The sequence below is a fragment of the Melanerpes formicivorus genome, unplaced genomic scaffold (assembly GCF_026170545.1).
Source record: "Melanerpes formicivorus ecotype bairdi unplaced genomic scaffold, bMelFor1.0.p_v2 SCAF_35, whole genome shotgun sequence".
Taxonomy (NCBI): Eukaryota; Metazoa; Chordata; class Aves; order Piciformes; family Picidae; genus Melanerpes; species Melanerpes formicivorus.
The window spans coordinates 5,283,679-5,300,622 of NW_027142387.1; the positions used below are offsets into that span (position 1 = coordinate 5,283,679).

Consider the following 16,944-nt stretch of genomic DNA (forward strand, 5'->3'; position numbering starts at 1 on the left):
CTGATAGATGAAGCCAACTAATTTGAATCCTGAATTTCTAGCTCTTCATTGTGGTAGCTTGGTTTTGTGTTCTGTTTTGTCTTTTTTTTTCTCTTGAGGTCTTTTTTTTCTGTGTTGCTTAGAGCTTCTAGCATTGTTTTTTTTCCTCCTTAGGTCTTTTTTTCTATATTACTTGGAGCTTTTGGTGTAGGACAGACTGCCCCAAGTATGGAGGCGTTTGCCAGCGCACGAGGATCTGCCTATGCCATCTTCAGTGTTATAGACAATGTGAGTATCTTTGCCATGTCTGTCAACATCTGCCTCCCCTTCGGAATTAAACTTAGCAGTTGTGTGTCCAATACCACAGCATTTGAAAAATCCTGCCTAACACAATGCTAGATACTGGAGGAGCAGCTAAATCCTGGAATGGGAGTGAGGAATTGAGGAAGATGCAAATTCCCACCAATTGTTGCTCTGTCTGATAGTTTATAGGTTCATACAATCTTGGAATGGTTTGTGTAGGAAGGGACCTTCATGGTCATCTAGTTCCAACTCCCTTCTATGGGCAGGGACACCTCTCAATAGACCAAGTTGGTCAAGACTCCATCCAACTTGATTTTGAACACCTTCAGGGAGGGTGCATCCAGGACCTCCGTGGGCAACCATTTCCAGTGTCTCCCCATCCTCACTGTCAATAATTTCTTCCTAATATCCAGTCCCAATCTGCCCTCCTCAAGCTTCAATCTATTCCCTCTTATCCTATCACAACAAGCTCTTGGGAAAAGTTCCTTTCTGGCTTTCTTGTAGCCCCCTTCAGGTACTGGCAGGCTGCTATTAGGTGTCCCTGCAGCCTTCTGCTCTCCAGGCTGAACAGCCCCTCCTCTAGCAGCCTGTCCCCAGAAGAACAAGTTAAAGAGGAGAAAGACATTCCTGCAAACTTTTTTTCAGTCTTCATTCTTAAAGTAAAGGGGAAAAACCAACCAATCAAACAAAACAACAAACAAACAAAAACACCAACCACTGAGAGAGCATTCTATGGCCAGGTTAGATGAATCCTTGAGCAACCTGGTCAAGTAAGAGGTGCTCATGGCCAAGGCAGGGGGTTGGAACTGGATGACCTTTGAGCTCCCTCCCAACACAAACCATGCTATGAATGGAATGGAATGGAATGGAATGGAATGGAATGGAATGGAATGGAATGGAATGGAATGGAATGGAATGGAATGGAAGAGCCCTTCAAGATCATTGCATCCAACCTATCATCCAACACCACCTAATCAACTAAACCATGCAACCAAGCACCCTATCAAGTCTCCTCCTGAACACCTCCAACGATGGCGACTCGTATACATCTATTACTCACACCCATTTTAATTCCAGCAACTAGTTGAGATACCAATAACAGCCTTCAAGAAGGACTGGTTTGAGATAGAATATTTACAGGCCATCCTGCCTGGCTGGGCCTGGAAACTAGGACATACTGGACGGCACCTGTAAGGTGCTGTAAGCCTACTACCATAGCACCATAGTGACTGCATGCTGGTTTAAAACTAAGTCTGGGTTGTCTACCCAAGTTGTGTGTCTGCCTTTGAATCTTATCAGTTCATTGTTCCCAGTTCTGAAGTGCTCTGGGTAGGGATGGCAGCAAAAGCATTAAAACCTAGGCCTCTGTGCTGTCTGCTACAGGAAGTGGTATAAACATAGACACAGATTACTCCTGGTATGCAGTGGTTGGATGTGGATGTGACAGAACAAGAGGCAATGGCCTAAAATTGTTTCAGGGGAGGGTTAGGTTGGAGATGAGGAAAAATTTCTTTGCTGCAAGAGTGGTCAGGGATTGACACAGGCTGCCCAGGGAGGTGGTGGAGTCCCCATCCCTGCAGGGGTTCCAGAAATGTGTGGCCATGGCACTTGGAAGTGGTTTGATGGCCCTGGTGGTGTTGGGTTGATGGTTGGCTGGATGATCTTGGAGGGCTTTTCCAACCCACATAATTCTATGACTCTATGACTGTCAGCTTCATGGATCTCTGAGCAGTTGCAGGTGCTTCACAGTGCTGCCTGCTGTGCCTTGTGTCTGGTGGCATTACTGGGAAGATGTCATAGCCTGTATCATACTAAGGTGTGCTTATGAATCTAAACAACGTGGGTTTCCCCCCTTTTTTCTTCACAGGAGCCTCAGATTGACAGTTCCTCCAATGCTGGCTATAAACCAAAGCACGTTCAGGGGAATTTGGAATTCCAAAATGTTTACTTCAGTTATCCTGCAAGGCCAGATGCTGAGGTATGCATGAAGGTGATGTAGATTCCATTTTAGGCAGCCTGATTGCCTCAGAGAAGAACAATTGCTATAATTTTCTTTTTTCTTCAAGTCCTAGAAACAATGGAGGCTTTTGCTTTGCTCTAGAGCTGCTAACACACTTCAGCCAGAGCTGGCCAGTTAACTCCATCAAGAGCCAACCTTTGAAAACAAAACATAACTCCATTAGGTTTCCTCTGAAAGCTAAAAAAATTGGAAATCCTTACCAGTCCCAAAGCTAATAACCCCCACTCACTGGCATTGTGCTCATTTGGACTGAGTGGAAATGTTCTAGCACCACACTGATCTGTCAAAGAGCCCATCCTAAGTCTGGGAAAAGGATTTCCCTGAGAACCTGGCAGCAGATCCAACAGCTCCTTAACTGTATTTGCAATGCAAAACTTGTCCCTGTGAAGGAAGTGAGTGCTTGGGGAGCTCTCAGCCAGGGGGGTCCTGATGCAATGAGCTGGGCAAAGGGTCTGAATGATTTCTGAAAATGCATTTCTTATAAATGCACTTCTTAAAGATCTATTAAAAACTGGAAAATTATCATCTCCAGGGTGAGGGAAGTTCTCTGCCATTAATCTACCAAAAGGGAGTTCTTCCCATTTTGTTTTGGGTGGAAGATGAGGGCACAGAAGAACAGGACCCTCTTAGTCATCCTTTAACCAAGACAAATTAAATAGACAAAGTAAATAGACAAGTAGACAAATTAAATATCCCAGCCTAAGAGTTTTTGAAGAGATGACTAAAATCTGCATGGTGATGAAAATTAAACACTGGTGTCCCCAGCATAAGAAGGACATGGGCCTGTTGGAGTGGGTCCAGAGGAGATATTCTGAGGACTGAAGCACCTGCTCTATGGGGACAGGCTGAGTGAGTTGGAGCTGTTCAGCCTGGAGAAGGCTCCATGGATACCTTAGAGCAGCCTGCCAGTGCCTGAAGGGGCTACAGGAGAGATGGGGAGGGATTTTTGACAAGGGCTTGCAGTGACAGGACAAGGGGCAATGGCTTTGAGCTGGAAGAAGGGAGATTGAGACTGGAGATGAGGATGAATTCTTGATAGTGAGGGTAGGAGACACTGGGACAGGTTACCCAGGGAGGTTTTGGATGCCGCCTTCCTGGAAGTGTTCAAGGCCAGGCTGGATGAGGCCTTGGGTTGGTGGAAGGTGTCTCTGCCCATGGCAGAGGAGGTTGCAACTGGATGATCCTGAAGGTCCCTTCCAACCTAAACCATTCTGTGATTCTCTGAATCTATGAAAACCAGTTTGGCATTTCTATCAGCTGCCACTGCTGTCACTGTTAGGCCTAGGAAGAGCACTGTTCCCAGTCAGGGCTGTGCCAGGTTTCTAATTTGTTTATAAGATTATCTGGTATTAGAGAAGGGCTGTGGGGCTTGGTTTTGTCCTCTGTGGCAGATGGCACCTTTTCAGCTCTTAATCCTGGTGAGAAAGGTCGAAGGATGTTGCATAAGAAATGGAAAGGGAGAGCAGAGGATGCAAAGCAACAGAATGTGTTGATGGAAACACCACTGCATGCTGTCAGGTTGCCTGTGCCTGCTGCTAACAGTGTGGGCTAAGAAGATAGAGCAGAGCAGAGCAGAGGACCTCACCGTGCATGTGCAGGTAGACCTGACATCAATAGCTGGGAATTCATCCCGTGTGACACCTGCAGGTACAAGGGCTGCAAAACCTGCTCAAGACAAGGTGCTGGTGTGCAGTGGCTGTGCCAGGCTTGCTACTGTCATAACCACATTGCAGCAGGATTTGCTCTAGCTGGGCTGCTTCTCTAGTGTTAGTTTATGGTAGGATGCAGACGGATCCTGCACAATGCCCTCAGATAGGACCATTCCATCTTCTAGCACTTGTTATCTCGCATCCTTGTGTGTGAGAAAATACCGTGAAGATGCTTCATTCTTCCCAGTTCAGCAGAGGACAAAATATTTGGCCCCAAGCTGATTGAAATCAGTGAGATGTTCCCATTTGCATCTTCAATCCTGGCTCAGGCTCGCAGCTTTTATCTTGTTCCAGAGCTGGCTCCCCTGTAAGTGTCTAACACTGTAGTAAGTTTGTTTCCATACTAAATCCTGCAAAAGAAAGCCTTTTGCTGGAGTTCTAAGGTAGCCTGAGGATTTCAATTAAGTTGGCTTAGTTCACACTTGCTGGTTTTTGACATCATCTGAATCTCACAATGCAAAATATTTCTCCTTAAAATGCCAAATTTTCAGAGGTTATGGTAATACTGCAGTTTGGTTTTCCCTGGTGAACTAAAACAAGAGGAGTCCTGGCAGAAGTTGACTGGAATATTGGCTCTCCCCCCTTGGACACTAAGAAAGCTGACAAGGGCTGGGAGTGACAGCATGAGGGGCGATGGCTTTGAGCTGGAAGAGGGCAGATTGAGTCTGGAGATGAGGAAGAAATTCTTGACAGTGAGGGTGGGGAGACACTGGAACAGGTTGCCCAGGGAGGCTGTGGATGTCCCCTCCCTGCAGGTCAATGCCCCCTCCCTGAGGCTTTGAGCAAGCTGGGCTGGTGGGAGGTGTCCCAGCCCATGGCAGGTGGTTGGAACTAGATAATCTTCAAGGTCCCTTCCAACCCAGACCATTCTGTGAATGTCCTCATGATGGCCTCCAACTGACTTAGTGGAAGTGAAATTGCATGCCATTTAAATATGCAAACCCAAAAGTGTTCTTTCTTTGAAAAGGAAGCATGCAGCACAGGTTCCCTTTCCTCTCTTTGCACAGAGGTCTACAAAGGTCTCTCTGCTTGGAGTTTTAGAGAAGGCCACAGTGAGAGGTTCCAGTAGGTCAACAGTGGTGTAAGAGGAAAAGTTCTTCTCTTCTACATCTGCAGGGATTGCTGCCTGGCATCACCACAACCACCCTCAAACTGCTTGAGGGAGGAGCAAGTGAGTTTGCATGGAAAGCAAACCTTCACTTCAGGTGTGAAATGCCATGTTTTGAAGGGATGAGCAGAAGGAAGAATCTTCCCAGTGCAGTCAAACTCCATAAACTCCACCCCAGGCCTTCCATGACTTCACATGCATTTCTTCTCCTTTAGTAGCTGGGGTTCTCTGCCACTGACATTTTGCCTTGCTGCTGTGTTTTTGGTTCCCTTCCCCATGTGCACAGATCCTGAGGGGCTTGAATCTCAAGGTGAGCAGTGGCCAGACAGTGGCCCTGGTTGGTAGCAGTGGCTGTGGGAAAAGCACAACAGTTCAGCTCATCCAGAGGTTCTACGACCCCAAGGAGGGCACGGTAAGGTCCCTCCAGCAGATGCCTGCTCCCTGTCCCAACGCTGCTGCTGCTCTGCCTCTGGCCTCACTGCCCTTGTCCCAGAGGCCTGGCAGAGCCTGCCCTGGCCAGAGCCATCAGTCAGCAGGGGCTGTCGTCTGCCTCGTGCCCAGGTGACCATGGATGGGCAGGACCTGAAGAGCCTGAACGTGAGGTACCTGCGGGAGGTGATTGGGGTGGTGAACCAGGAGCCTGTGCTCTTTGCCACCACCATCGCCGAGAACATTCGCTACGGCCGGGAGGACGTCACCATGGAGGAGATTGAGAAAGCCACCAAGGAAGCCAATGCCTACGACTTCATCATGAGGCTGCCCAACGTAAGCAAAGCAGCTCTGCTGCTCAAATCCTTCCTCCTAGGCCTTCTTGTGCCACAGGCTTCCTCAGAAGGCCTTCCTGAGAGGAGAGGAAGCTGTGAACGTGCAGAGCTCTGCAGAGCTTCCTCAGAAGCTTTGAGAACAGTGTTCCCTGGAGACCTTTAGGTCCTGGCTTGGTGAGCATTTGGAGAGCTGCTGGAGAGCTGCAGGGACACAACCCATCAGGCAGAGGCCTCCAAGAGGCTGTTTCCCCCGGAGAGGAAGGAGAAGATGCTGCCATGGCTGCGGACAGCACCCAGCCCTTTCTCTGCCCTTCCCTCCTCTGGAGAGAGGATTTGCCCCTGAGTGTTGTGGGAATGCCTGTGGTTGTCTTGCAGAAGTTTGAGACGCTGGTTGGAGAAAGAGGAGCCCAGCTGAGCGGGGGCCAGAAGCAGAGAATAGCCATTGCCCGGGCCCTGGTGCGCAACCCCAAGATCCTGCTGCTGGATGAGGCCACCTCAGCCCTGGACACCGAGAGCGAGTCGGTCGTGCAGGCTGCGCTCGACAAGGTCAGACTTCCTCTGCTCTCTAGGGGTTGGGCTTGGTCTCTTTTCACATGCACCAAGTGACAGCACAAGAGGAAATGGTCTCAAGTTGAGCCAGAGGCGGTTCAGGTTAGATATTAGGAACAATTTCTTCTCAGAACAGGAATGGGCTGCCCAGGGAGGTGGTGGGGGCACCATCCCTGGAGGTCTTCAGGAGTTGTGTGGATGTATTGCTGAGGGATGTGGTTTAGAGGCAGTAGCCTGGCAGCACTGGTGGGCTTGTGAGTTCTGGGTGAGTGGTTGGACTTGATGATTTCAAAGGTCTCCTTCCAGCCTCCAAGCCCTCATCCAGCCTGGCCTTGAATGCCTCCAGGGAGGGGGCATCCACAGCCCCCTCAGGCAGCCCATTCCAGTGTCTTCCCACCCTCACTGTCAATAATTTATTCCTCGTCTCCAGTCTAAATCTCTCCTCTTCCTGCTCAAACCATTGCCCCTTGTCCTGTCACTCCCAGCCCTTGTCAAAAGTCCTTCCCCAGCTCTGCCGTAGGCCCCTTCAGGTACTGGAATGCTGCTCTAAGATCTCCTTGGAGTCTTCTCTTCTCCAGGCTGAACAGTCCCAACTCTCTCAGGCAGACAACAGACTCTGCTTTCTCATCTTCAGGGATGTTTTAGTCCCTCATTCTCACTTGGATGTGTAAATGCCACTGACTGCAGTGAGGGTTGCTCTGTCCACTGTTCCCAGCAGGCAGCCCACGCACTGATCTCCCTCCCAGTTCATGCCCCACAAAAGGCCTCATGGAGAACTGCTGATGGAGACATATTTGTTGGGATCCCAACTGTGTGCTGCAATATAAAAAATTCACACTGGTTTGAACAAGTTCCTTGGCCTCTCACCTCTCCCACCTACCTTGAAAATATGTCAGTGGTGAAATGAATCTGCTTGCTGATGTTCCTTGCACAGCATGCCATAGAGACTTGCTCAGACTAGACTAGCCCTGACATTGCTGATGTTAAGCAAGAGCAAACTAAGCTCATGGTCCAAGTATTCATCTTTTGCCTACTTTTCCCCTTCCTCAATGTGCTGTGCATGCTCCTCTAGAAAGGGTTTACAGCAGCTCTAGAGGGGACCACATTTCCCTGCAGACTTTGCCAGGATGCTCCAGGGAGGTTGTGGATGCCCCCTCCTTGGAGGTGTTCAAGGCCAGGTTGGATGAGGCCTTGAGCAAGCTGGGCTGGTGGGAGGTGTCCCTGCCCATGGCAGGGGGTTGGAGCTGGATGTCTTGAAGGTCCCTTCCAACCCAACCCATTCTATGATTCTGTGACTGGATCTATGAAAGCTCTGCTAAAGCTCAGCTTGCTATTTACGTGGATGGGCTGTACTGCTTTTAATAATTAAGCAAATTAACTTGATTTTCTTCTACATCTTGATGTGATTCTAACTTATAAAGCCCATCTCAGACATGGTGAAGCCTTCAGACTACCAAGCAAATGCCCACTGGTTCTTACAGGGTGATTTGAACAGCTGCCATGTCCAGCTCTTCTAATCAATGGGAAATGTGAAGATAGCAGGTTTGGCTGGAAGTTCATTGAGGTTTACACATCAAAGCTTTCTCTTTTACTGCCTAACTGTCAGACACTTCCTATGCCTTTCTTCTAGCAGTTCAAACGTTAACTGAAGGGTTTCAAACTGGGTTATACAGAGTTTGGGTTGGGTCATTGGACATTCACACTGATTTGTCAGAGCAGGATCACTTAGAGCAAGTCACACAGGAAGGCATCTAAGTGGATTTTGAAAGTCTCAGGGGAAGGAGAGTCCACAACCACTCTGGGCAGCCTGCTCCAGGGCTCCAGCACCTTCACAGTGAAAAAGTTTTTCCTTGTGTTCCCATAGAACCTCCTCTGCTCCAGCTTGCACCCATTGCCCCTTGTCCTGACATTTAACACCCCTGAGCAGAGCCTGGCTCCTGCCCTGCACATCTTTATCAACATGAATAAGGGCACCTCTCAGGCTCCTCTTCTCCAAGTTAAAGAGCCCCAGCTCCCTCAGCCTGTCCTCACAGGCAGATGTTCCACTGCCTTCACCACCTTTGTGGCTCTGTGCTGGACTGTCTCAAGCAGTTCCTTGATGTCCTTCTTGAACTGAGGGGCCCAGATGTGGTCTCACCAGGGCAGAGCAGAAGGGCAGGAGAACCTCTCTGACCTACTAATCACAGCCCTTCTGATCCAACCCAGGATGCCCTCGGCTGCCTTGGCCACAAGGGCTCATTGCTGGCTCATGGGCATCCTGTGGTCCACCAGGACTCCCAACTCCTTTTCCCCAGAGCTGCTGTCTAACAAGTCAACCCCCAACCTCTACTGGTCCTTGGGGTTGCTGTTTCCCAGATGCAAGAGTCTGCACTCAGCCCTGTTGGGTTTCATTCAATCACTGAGTTCCAAGCCCCCTGCCATGGGCAGAGACACCTTCCAGTAGACCAACCTGGCCTTGAACACCTGCAGGGAGAGAAGTCACAGGAGTCATTAAGAGCAAGTAGAACTGCTTTTTAAATCAGTGTAATGAGTCAAATGGCCAAGTGCTTCAGTTCAGTATTGTGAGGTGCTACGGGGCAGACTTGTCACAATTTGCCTGATGGTGAACAGTTTCTGCTTTAGTGAAAATTGGATAGCTAACCTGGGAGGATATTGAAGAATATCATCAAGTCCAACCTTGGCAGGGAGGTTGAAGCAGATAGTCCAACTTTCTACCCAATACCTCCACAGTCATCAAACCATGTCCCACAGTGCTATGTCCACATGTTTCTTGAATGCCTCCTGGTATGGTGACTCCTCTACCTGCCTGGACAACCTGTTCCAATGCCTCTCCACTCTTTCAGTCCAGAAACTCACCCTAATATCCAGTGTAAACTTCCCCTGGCACAGCTTGAGGCCATTTCCTCTTGTACTGTCTTTAATTACTTAAGAGAAGAGGCCAACACCAGCCTCACTCCAACCTCATCTCAGGGAGCTGTAGAGAGCAATGAGCCTCCTCTTCTCCACACTAAACAGCCCCAGGTCCCTCAGCCCCTCCACATAAGACAACTGCTCCAACCCCCTCACCAGTTTCCTTGCCCTTTCTCTGTGTTTCCAAGGAGGATTCTTCAGTCAGGCTCTTTTGTCCAGCTGTAAATGTCCCCGAGCTGAGGATGCTGATGTGGGGCTCTCATGGTGCTCTCCCCCAGGTGAGGAGAGGCCGCACCACCGTGGTTGTCGCCCATCGGCTGTCAACAGTGCGCAGCGCGGACATCATCGCGGTGTTTGAGAACGGTGCCGTCTCGGAGCAAGGCACTCACAGCCAGCTGATGGAGATGAAGGGAATCTACTACAAGTTTGTCAACATGCAGGTAGCTTCTCCACCAACAGCTCTTCAGAGCTCATGCCATATGCTGTGTTATCGAACTCTGCTCTGTGTTACTGAACTCTACTCTGTGTTACCAAACTCTGCTCTGTGTTACTGCCTCTCTGCTCTGCTCTGCTGAGGCCTCCCCTGCAGCCACATGTCCAGCTCTGGGGCCCCCAACACAAGAGGGATGTGGAGCTGATGGAGCAGGTCCAGAAGAGGCCACAAAGATGATCAGGGAGCTGGGATACCTCTGCAATAGGGACAAGCTAGGAGAGTTGGGGCTGTTCATCCTGGAGAAGAGAAGACTCCAGGGAGACCTTAGAGCTACGTTTCAATATCTGAAAGGGACCTACAGTAAAGCTGGGAAGGGACTGTTCAAAAGGGCCTGTGGGGATAGGATGAGGAGCAATGATTTGAAACTGGAGCAGGACAGGTTTAGCTTGGACATCAGGAAGAAGTTCTGCACAATGAGGGTGGTGAAATACTGGAACAGGCTGTCCAGGGATGTGGTTGAGACCCCGTTCCTAGAGACACTCAAGATGTGGCCCTTGATGTGGCCTTGATCTAGTTGGAGGTGTTCCTGCTGAGTGCAGGGGGGTTGGACAAGATGACCTTTGGGGGTCCTTTCCAACCCGATGCAATCTGTGATCTGACCAAACTGAGGTGTCTCCAGCCTTGCAGTGTTTCCTCATTAAACTCGAGGGAGAAGAAAGCTGCCCTAAGAGTGCTAAGCTCTGTGCTAAGAAAAATTCACATTGAGCAAAATCAGAGAGTCCTGCACTGGTTTGGTGTGGAAGGAACTTCAAAGACCATCTGATTCCACCCCCCTGCCATGGGAGGCTGGTGCTGATGGATTCCCAGAGCTCTTTTCCAAACCATAGAGTGAAATAACTCAGAGTGGAGAGGACCTTGCTGGATTATCCAGTCCAACCCCACCAATCACAGGGTGGACTCAGTCGTCAGAGTGGGTTGTTTGGAGCCATGCCCTGCTGAGTCTGGAATTGCTCCAAGGATGAAGACTCCACACCCTTCTGCTCCAGTGCCTCCCACCCTCGTTGTGAGAACTCACTCTTGTGCAAGTTCTTTTGCAAATCACCAGCAGCTCAGTGACTTAGGCTTCTCAAGGTTGGTCATTCAAACGTCGTCTAGCTTGAACCTTGGTAGCAGCTCCCAAGCTGGCTCCTGAACTTCTCAAACTGTTTCTCTTTTTGTCCTTAACTTTGAAGCAGCTGAAAGTTTGGCTCCTGTGTTTTGTGGCTCCCTCTCGAACACTCTCAGGTGTTCAAGAAATGTGTGGACATGGCACTTCATGACATGGTTTAATAGCCATGGTGGTGTTAGGTTAATGGTTAACCTTGATCTTAAAGGTCCTTTCCAACCCAACAATTCTCTGCTTCTTGTTGACTTTCTGATTCTGTTTAAGGCTCTTTTATACCATTTTTGCATTCTGAAGAGACTTTCCAGTAGGTCTCTGTGGTAGTTTAGGCTGGGTGTCTTCTGCTGCTACCACACAAGATACACCTTTGGTGCCCTGGGTGTCCAGCCCAGTGTGTGGACACAGGGAGCTGTGTATTTCATTCCCATCATGTTCTGCTCCCTATAAATCCATCTACAAGGTCTTACACTTCCTCTTTCTTCCCTCACTGCCCTTGTGGGAGATGCTTCCTGTCTGGTAAGAGTGAGGGAGTTATCTGAAGGCCTTTTAGGCCTGGCTAGGCTTAATGCCAAGAGGGGAAAGGGGAAGGGCAATCTCAGATCTGACCAGCTGAGATTAGCCTAACAGTGGAGGGGGGGAAGAATGAGCCTTGGGGGTTTTGGGTGTACCCTCAGGTGGGGAAAGGGGAATACTGGGAGGCTTCTGGGTATGCTTTGGGATCTCTTTTGCCACTGTGCTTGTAGCTTCTGTAAACCACTCACTGCTTTTCCGTTTAAACTTTCCATCGCTTCTGCAGTCCGTCTGTCTGAGTCTTGGGTTTTTTGCCCTGGTGGGAGGCAAGGGAGGACCTGCCTTCCAAACTACCACAGTCTCTTCACTTTATTAACTCTCCTGGATGTTTTCAGGACACAGACAAAAAAAGACAATATGGCTAAAACTTTCCCTCCATGTAAGCTTTCATGCATTGGTAAGGTTTTCACTTAAGGAAGCCTCAGTACTTGCTTGGGCTCTGGACTACTGCTTGTTTTCCTCCATCTTCCATTTGCTTAACTTGTTGGTGCTTAGAATTGATCAGTATTTGGAAGCATAGCTTAGAATGGACCTAAACAACTTCTGGTGTCATCAACACTGCCTCGTTTCAGGCATCAGGAGCTGAGGATCCATTAGAGGAAGAAGGTGATGGCCCAGCTGCCTCAGAGGAGGCGTGGGAGGGAGCAGGTCTGAGCAGGCCGAAGAGACAATCCACTCGGAAAAGCCTGAGGAGGCTCAGAAGACAGAGTGACCAACCCTATGCTAAAGATGCTCAGCTTGTGAGTGCCTCTGTAACCCTGCATCTCATACGTGTTCCTCCTCCTGGTGAGCTCTCCATGTGAGTTTGGAAGACCTAACAGAGCTGGGATTTGACAGCAGCTCTGTCCCCATTGTCCAGCAGTGCCAGATCACAGAATGTGAGGGGTTGGAAGAGACCTCCAAAAATCAAGTCCAACCTCCCTGCCAGAGCAGGATCACCTAGAGCAGGTCACAAAGGAGCACATCCTGGTGGAGTTTGAATGTCTCCAGTGAAGGAGACTCTGGGCAGCCTCTGGGCAGCAGGGCTCTGTCACCCTGACAGTGGAAAAGCTGGACAAGATGAGCTTTGAGGGTCACTTCCAAACCAGTGCAGTCTGTGACTCTGCTAACAAAAGCCAACAGGTGTTGGCCATGGTGCTTGCAGATGACATGGATGGGGTGCTGCTTTTGGAGCCTTACATGGTCAGGCTCCTGTGCTCACTGCTCTAACAGAAGAAAACAACAACTCTCAGAGCAGTAGAGGAGGTCTGTTCCTGCTCTTTTATTTCTCCTCCTCCTGTTTGTTTTCCATAACTAACAGGATAAGCAAGACTGATCCCAGGCAGCAGGGAGTGACTTGGTAAGAAAGTGTGGGAGAGCAGCACATGTGTCTGCTGAAAGCTAGATAAACTGATACAGCCACCCAGAGCTCTGTGGAAACAGCCTCCAGGCTCGAGTTACTCCTGTGTTATTTGAGATGTCATAGAAGCTCAGAATGGCTCAGGTTGGAAGGGACCTCAGAGCTCATCTCCTCCAACCTCCCCACCATGGGCAGGGACACCTCTAAACTAGACTCAGCTGCTCAAGGCCTCATCCAGCCTGGTCTTCAACACCACCCTCACCACTCTCCTACTGAAGAACTTCTTCCTCAGCTCCAGTCTAACCCTGCTCTGCCTCAGCTTCAAACCATTCCCCCTTGTCCTGTCTCTAGACACCCTCAGGAAAAGTCCCTCTGCAGCCTTCCTGGAGGATCCCTGCAGGTACTGGCAGGCAGCTCTAAGGTCCCCCTTTCTATGACAGTCCCAAGGTTTGTGAGTAAACCCTTCAGGAAAAGGCTCAAATTGTTATTGTTGGAAGAAAGGGCCACAAGGATGATCAGAGGGCTGGAGCTCCTCTCCTATGGGGACAGACTGAAGGAGTTGGGGCTGTTCAGTCTGCAGAAGAGAAGGCTCCCAGGTGACCTAATTGTGGCCTTCCAGTATCTGAAGGGGGCCTACAGGAAGGCTGGGGAAGGACTTCTCAGGCTCTCAGGTAGTGATAGGACTAGGGGGAATGGAATGAAGCTGGAGGTGGGGAGATTCAGGCTGGAGGTGGGGAGGAGGTTCTTCCCCATGAGAGTGGTGAAGCCCTGGAATGGGTTGTCCAGGGAGGTGGTTGAGGCCCTGTCCCTGGAGGTGTTTAAGAGCAGGCTGGACAAGGCTCTGGCCAGCCTGATGTAGTGTGGGGTGTCCCTGCCCATGGCAGGGGGGTTGGAACTAGATGATCCTTGTGGTCCCTTCCAACCCTGACTGATACTATGATACTATGACATCCATTGGCCTTCTCCTTCTTCTTTTACATTATTTATTTTGGTTACTGAGCAACAGTAACAACTTCTGCAGCATAATTAATGATTTTTAAAGATTATAGAATCCAAGAATGGGTTTGGGTTGGAAGGGACCTTCTAATCATCCAGTTCCAACCCCCTGCCACAGGCAGGGACCCCCTCCCACCAGCCCAAGCTTGCTCAAGGCCTCATTCAACCTGGCCTTGAACACCTCCAGGAAAGGGCATCCACAACCTCCCTGGGTAACCTGTTCCAGTGTCTCCCCACCCTCACTCATCCCAGTCTCCCACCATGGACTAAGGAGCTCATCACAAAGCCCATGCTTTCCCCCTCTTCCTTCCATTGCTGTATGTTATTAATCCTGATGAAATCCCTTTATTTTAGGACAAGAACTTACCTCCAGCTTCCTTTTTCAAAATCATGGCTCTAACCCAGACTGAGTGGCCATATTTTGTCGTTGGAACTGTGTGTGCAATTGTCAATGGGGCCCTGCAACCTATCTTCTCAGTCATCATCTCAGATGTGATAGGGGTGAGTAGCAAAGATGTGCAAATCTTCCCTGGGTGCTTTTCCTTTTTGTCATTATCTCCTAATGGCTTGGATAGAGGACCGGAGGAGCTCTCCTGTGGAGGCAGGCTGGGAGAGTTGGGCTTGTTCAGCCTGGAGAAGTGAATGCTCCAGGGAGACCTTAGAGCAGCCTTACAGGATTTGAAGGGGGCTTCAGGAGAGATGGAGAGGGACTTCAGACAAAGGCATGGATGGACAGGACAAGGGGTGATGGCTTCAGACTGGAAGAAGCTGGATTGAGATGAACCATGAGGAAGTAATTCTTGCCCATGAGGGTGGTGAGGCACTGGGCCAGGTTGCCCAGGGGAGCTGCAGAGGCTTCAAGCCTGGCAGTGCAAAAGCAACAAGATTAAAGGGGTGAGAACTAAGACTGCTGAGCAGACTTTGCATTATCAAGAGAATTTCTGAACAGCTGCATGTCCAGAGTTAGAAAGTGAAGCTCCATTCTCCAGCAAGAGACACTGGAGTGGCACTGGGTGGAAGCTGTAAAGGTTTTCTGTCAGAACACGCTGTTGGAAAGATGTCAAAGGGCACCAAGTGACAGAACAAGAGGAACAGCCTCAAGTTGTTCCAGGGGAGGCTCAAGTTGGACATCAGGAACAGTACTTCCCAGCAAGGGTTCTCAGGCACTGGAGCAGGCTGCCCAGGGAGGTGGTGGAGGCCCCATCCCTGGATGTGGTGCTGAGGGATATGGTTTAGCGGCAGTGGCTGAGCAGCAGTGGTGGGGTTGTGAGATGTGGGTGAGCTGTTGGATTTGATGATCTCAAAGGTCTTTGCAAACCTCCACAGTTCTCTGGTTCTGTAATAACCCAGTGATGAATCTTATTGTGGCTTTGACAGTGCAGGAGAGACAAACTGAGTGTGAGAGGGGAAATTCTCACAGTGCTCCTTCAGGAAATTAATTTGCAGGGTTTTTTGTCTCCTAGATGTTTGTAGAGAAAGGAGAGGCTGCCATCAGGGAGACAAACAGCACATATGCACTGCTCTTCTTAGGCTTTGGCCTCATTTCATTTGTCACCTGCTTTCTCCAGGTAAGTTTTTGTTGCTGCAGTTGTTCACAGTGTCTGGGACACTCCAGCTCAGCTGTGCTAAGTTCTCAACACCCTCGTGTTAAGCAGAAGGAAAACAGCAATGGGCTTTCACTGTCAGGTAGGTTCAGAGCATAAGAAAAGGTTTCAGATGGTCCCAGGGCTGTGAGCTGACCCCCACTTTCCCAGCAAAGGAGGGCTTAGGTGAAAGGGCCAAGTCTCAGCACAACCTGAGCGAGAGAACTCCACAGTGCCAGCACTGGTAGTGCTGATGGGAGCTTTGGCAGCAGAGGTTCAGACCAGGTTTGGAAACTCCTGTCTTGAGTACATGGTTGCCCCAAGACCTGCTCATGGAACATTCCCAGCAGTGTCTGGTCTGGCTGCACTCAGACTTCCTGTGCCTGCACCAGAAGTTACTAAGCAAGACCACATCACGTGCTTGAGACCATCCACAACTCCACACCATGCAAGCTAGAGAGCATTTCACATCACCTCTCAGGCCTATGGGAAGCGTCCTTCTGGTTGCACAGGACCAAATAGCTTTGGCCACACTTTGAGCCTCAGTTCCCAGGGACATGTAACATGTACCTGCATTTGCCACCACCTAGAAATGAGGAACTGCAGAGGACTGCCAAGTTCATCCCTACACCACCTCACTTGTAATGGTACTTGATGTCCCCAAATCCCTTCATCATCGTCCCCAGATCCCCTTAGTTATTGCTCAGCTACTTGTCTTGGTCTTGCCTAATCACCTGTGGACTCCTGAACACCACCTTGCTGCCTTCTGCCTCTGAGACAACAGGGTGGCCTTTCTGAAAGCACCTCCAGCCCTTGGCCTCTTTTCAGGCAGCATCACCCCCAAAATTCCTACTTCCTGGATGCCCTTGGAAATGAAAACATTTTGGTGGTGGAGCTGTTATGGGTATTCTTCTACTCCCCTGTGTCTGACCTTGTGAAGACAACATCCCACTCTTTGCTCTACCCTTAGAGGGGATCAATCTGGCTTTCAAACCTTGGATTGTCTCAGTCAAAGCTGGAATGTCTTTTACTGAGGCCATCAGGTTTAACATCCAATGCAGACAGGCACTTTGTTCAGCTGAAAAAGTCCAAAACTGGGATTAGGGAATAATAAAAGCTTTGGAGGGTTGGTTTTGGTTGGGTTTGGTGTGTTTTGTGGGTGGGGTTTGGGGGCTTTTGTTGTTGGGTTGGGGCTTTTGTTGGGTGGGGATTTGGGTTGTTGGGTGGGGTTTGGGGTTTATTGCTTGGTTGTCGTTTGGTTTGGCTGGGGGTTTGTTTTGATTGGCTTGGGTCGGCTGGTTGTGGTTTGGGTTGGTTGGTTTTGGTTTGGCTTGGCTGATTTTGCTTTTTTTTTCCTCAACTAGGGTTTTACCTTTGGCAAAGCTGGAGAAATCCTTACAATGAGGCTCAGGTCCATGGCATTCAGAGCAATTCTGAGACAGGTAAAACCATCCCATTTTTAGCTTGCTGGTGCTTTAGAAATGCTCCTTTGCTGATGTGCCAGAAATGCTCTTTGTGT

At 49.6% G+C, this 16,944-nt stretch overlaps 1 protein-coding gene across 6 annotated transcripts in view; it reads left to right on the forward strand.

Annotated features, from left to right (window-relative positions):
* LOC137450429 (ATP-dependent translocase ABCB1-like) overlaps positions 1-16,944 on the forward strand; it is a 42,373-nt gene that overhangs the window by 13,030 nt on the left and 12,399 nt on the right. For all 6 annotated transcript variants that reach the window (XR_010989583.1, XM_068156948.1, XM_068156949.1 and 3 more), the window contains exons 10-19: positions 154-267; positions 2,150-2,260; positions 5,406-5,531; positions 5,681-5,884; positions 6,259-6,429; positions 9,621-9,782; positions 12,080-12,247; positions 14,197-14,343; positions 15,306-15,410; positions 16,790-16,867. Coding sequence is in view for 5 of the 6 variants with exons in the window: in XM_068156948.1 (XP_068013049.1) it covers positions 154-267; positions 2,150-2,260; positions 5,406-5,531; positions 5,681-5,884; positions 6,259-6,429; positions 9,621-9,782; positions 12,080-12,247; positions 14,197-14,343; positions 15,306-15,410; positions 16,790-16,867 (1,386 nt within the window). In the remaining variant the exon portion in view is untranslated. The remainder of the gene's footprint in view (positions 1-153; positions 268-2,149; positions 2,261-5,405; positions 5,532-5,680; positions 5,885-6,258; positions 6,430-9,620; positions 9,783-12,079; positions 12,248-14,196; positions 14,344-15,305; positions 15,411-16,789; positions 16,868-16,944) is intronic.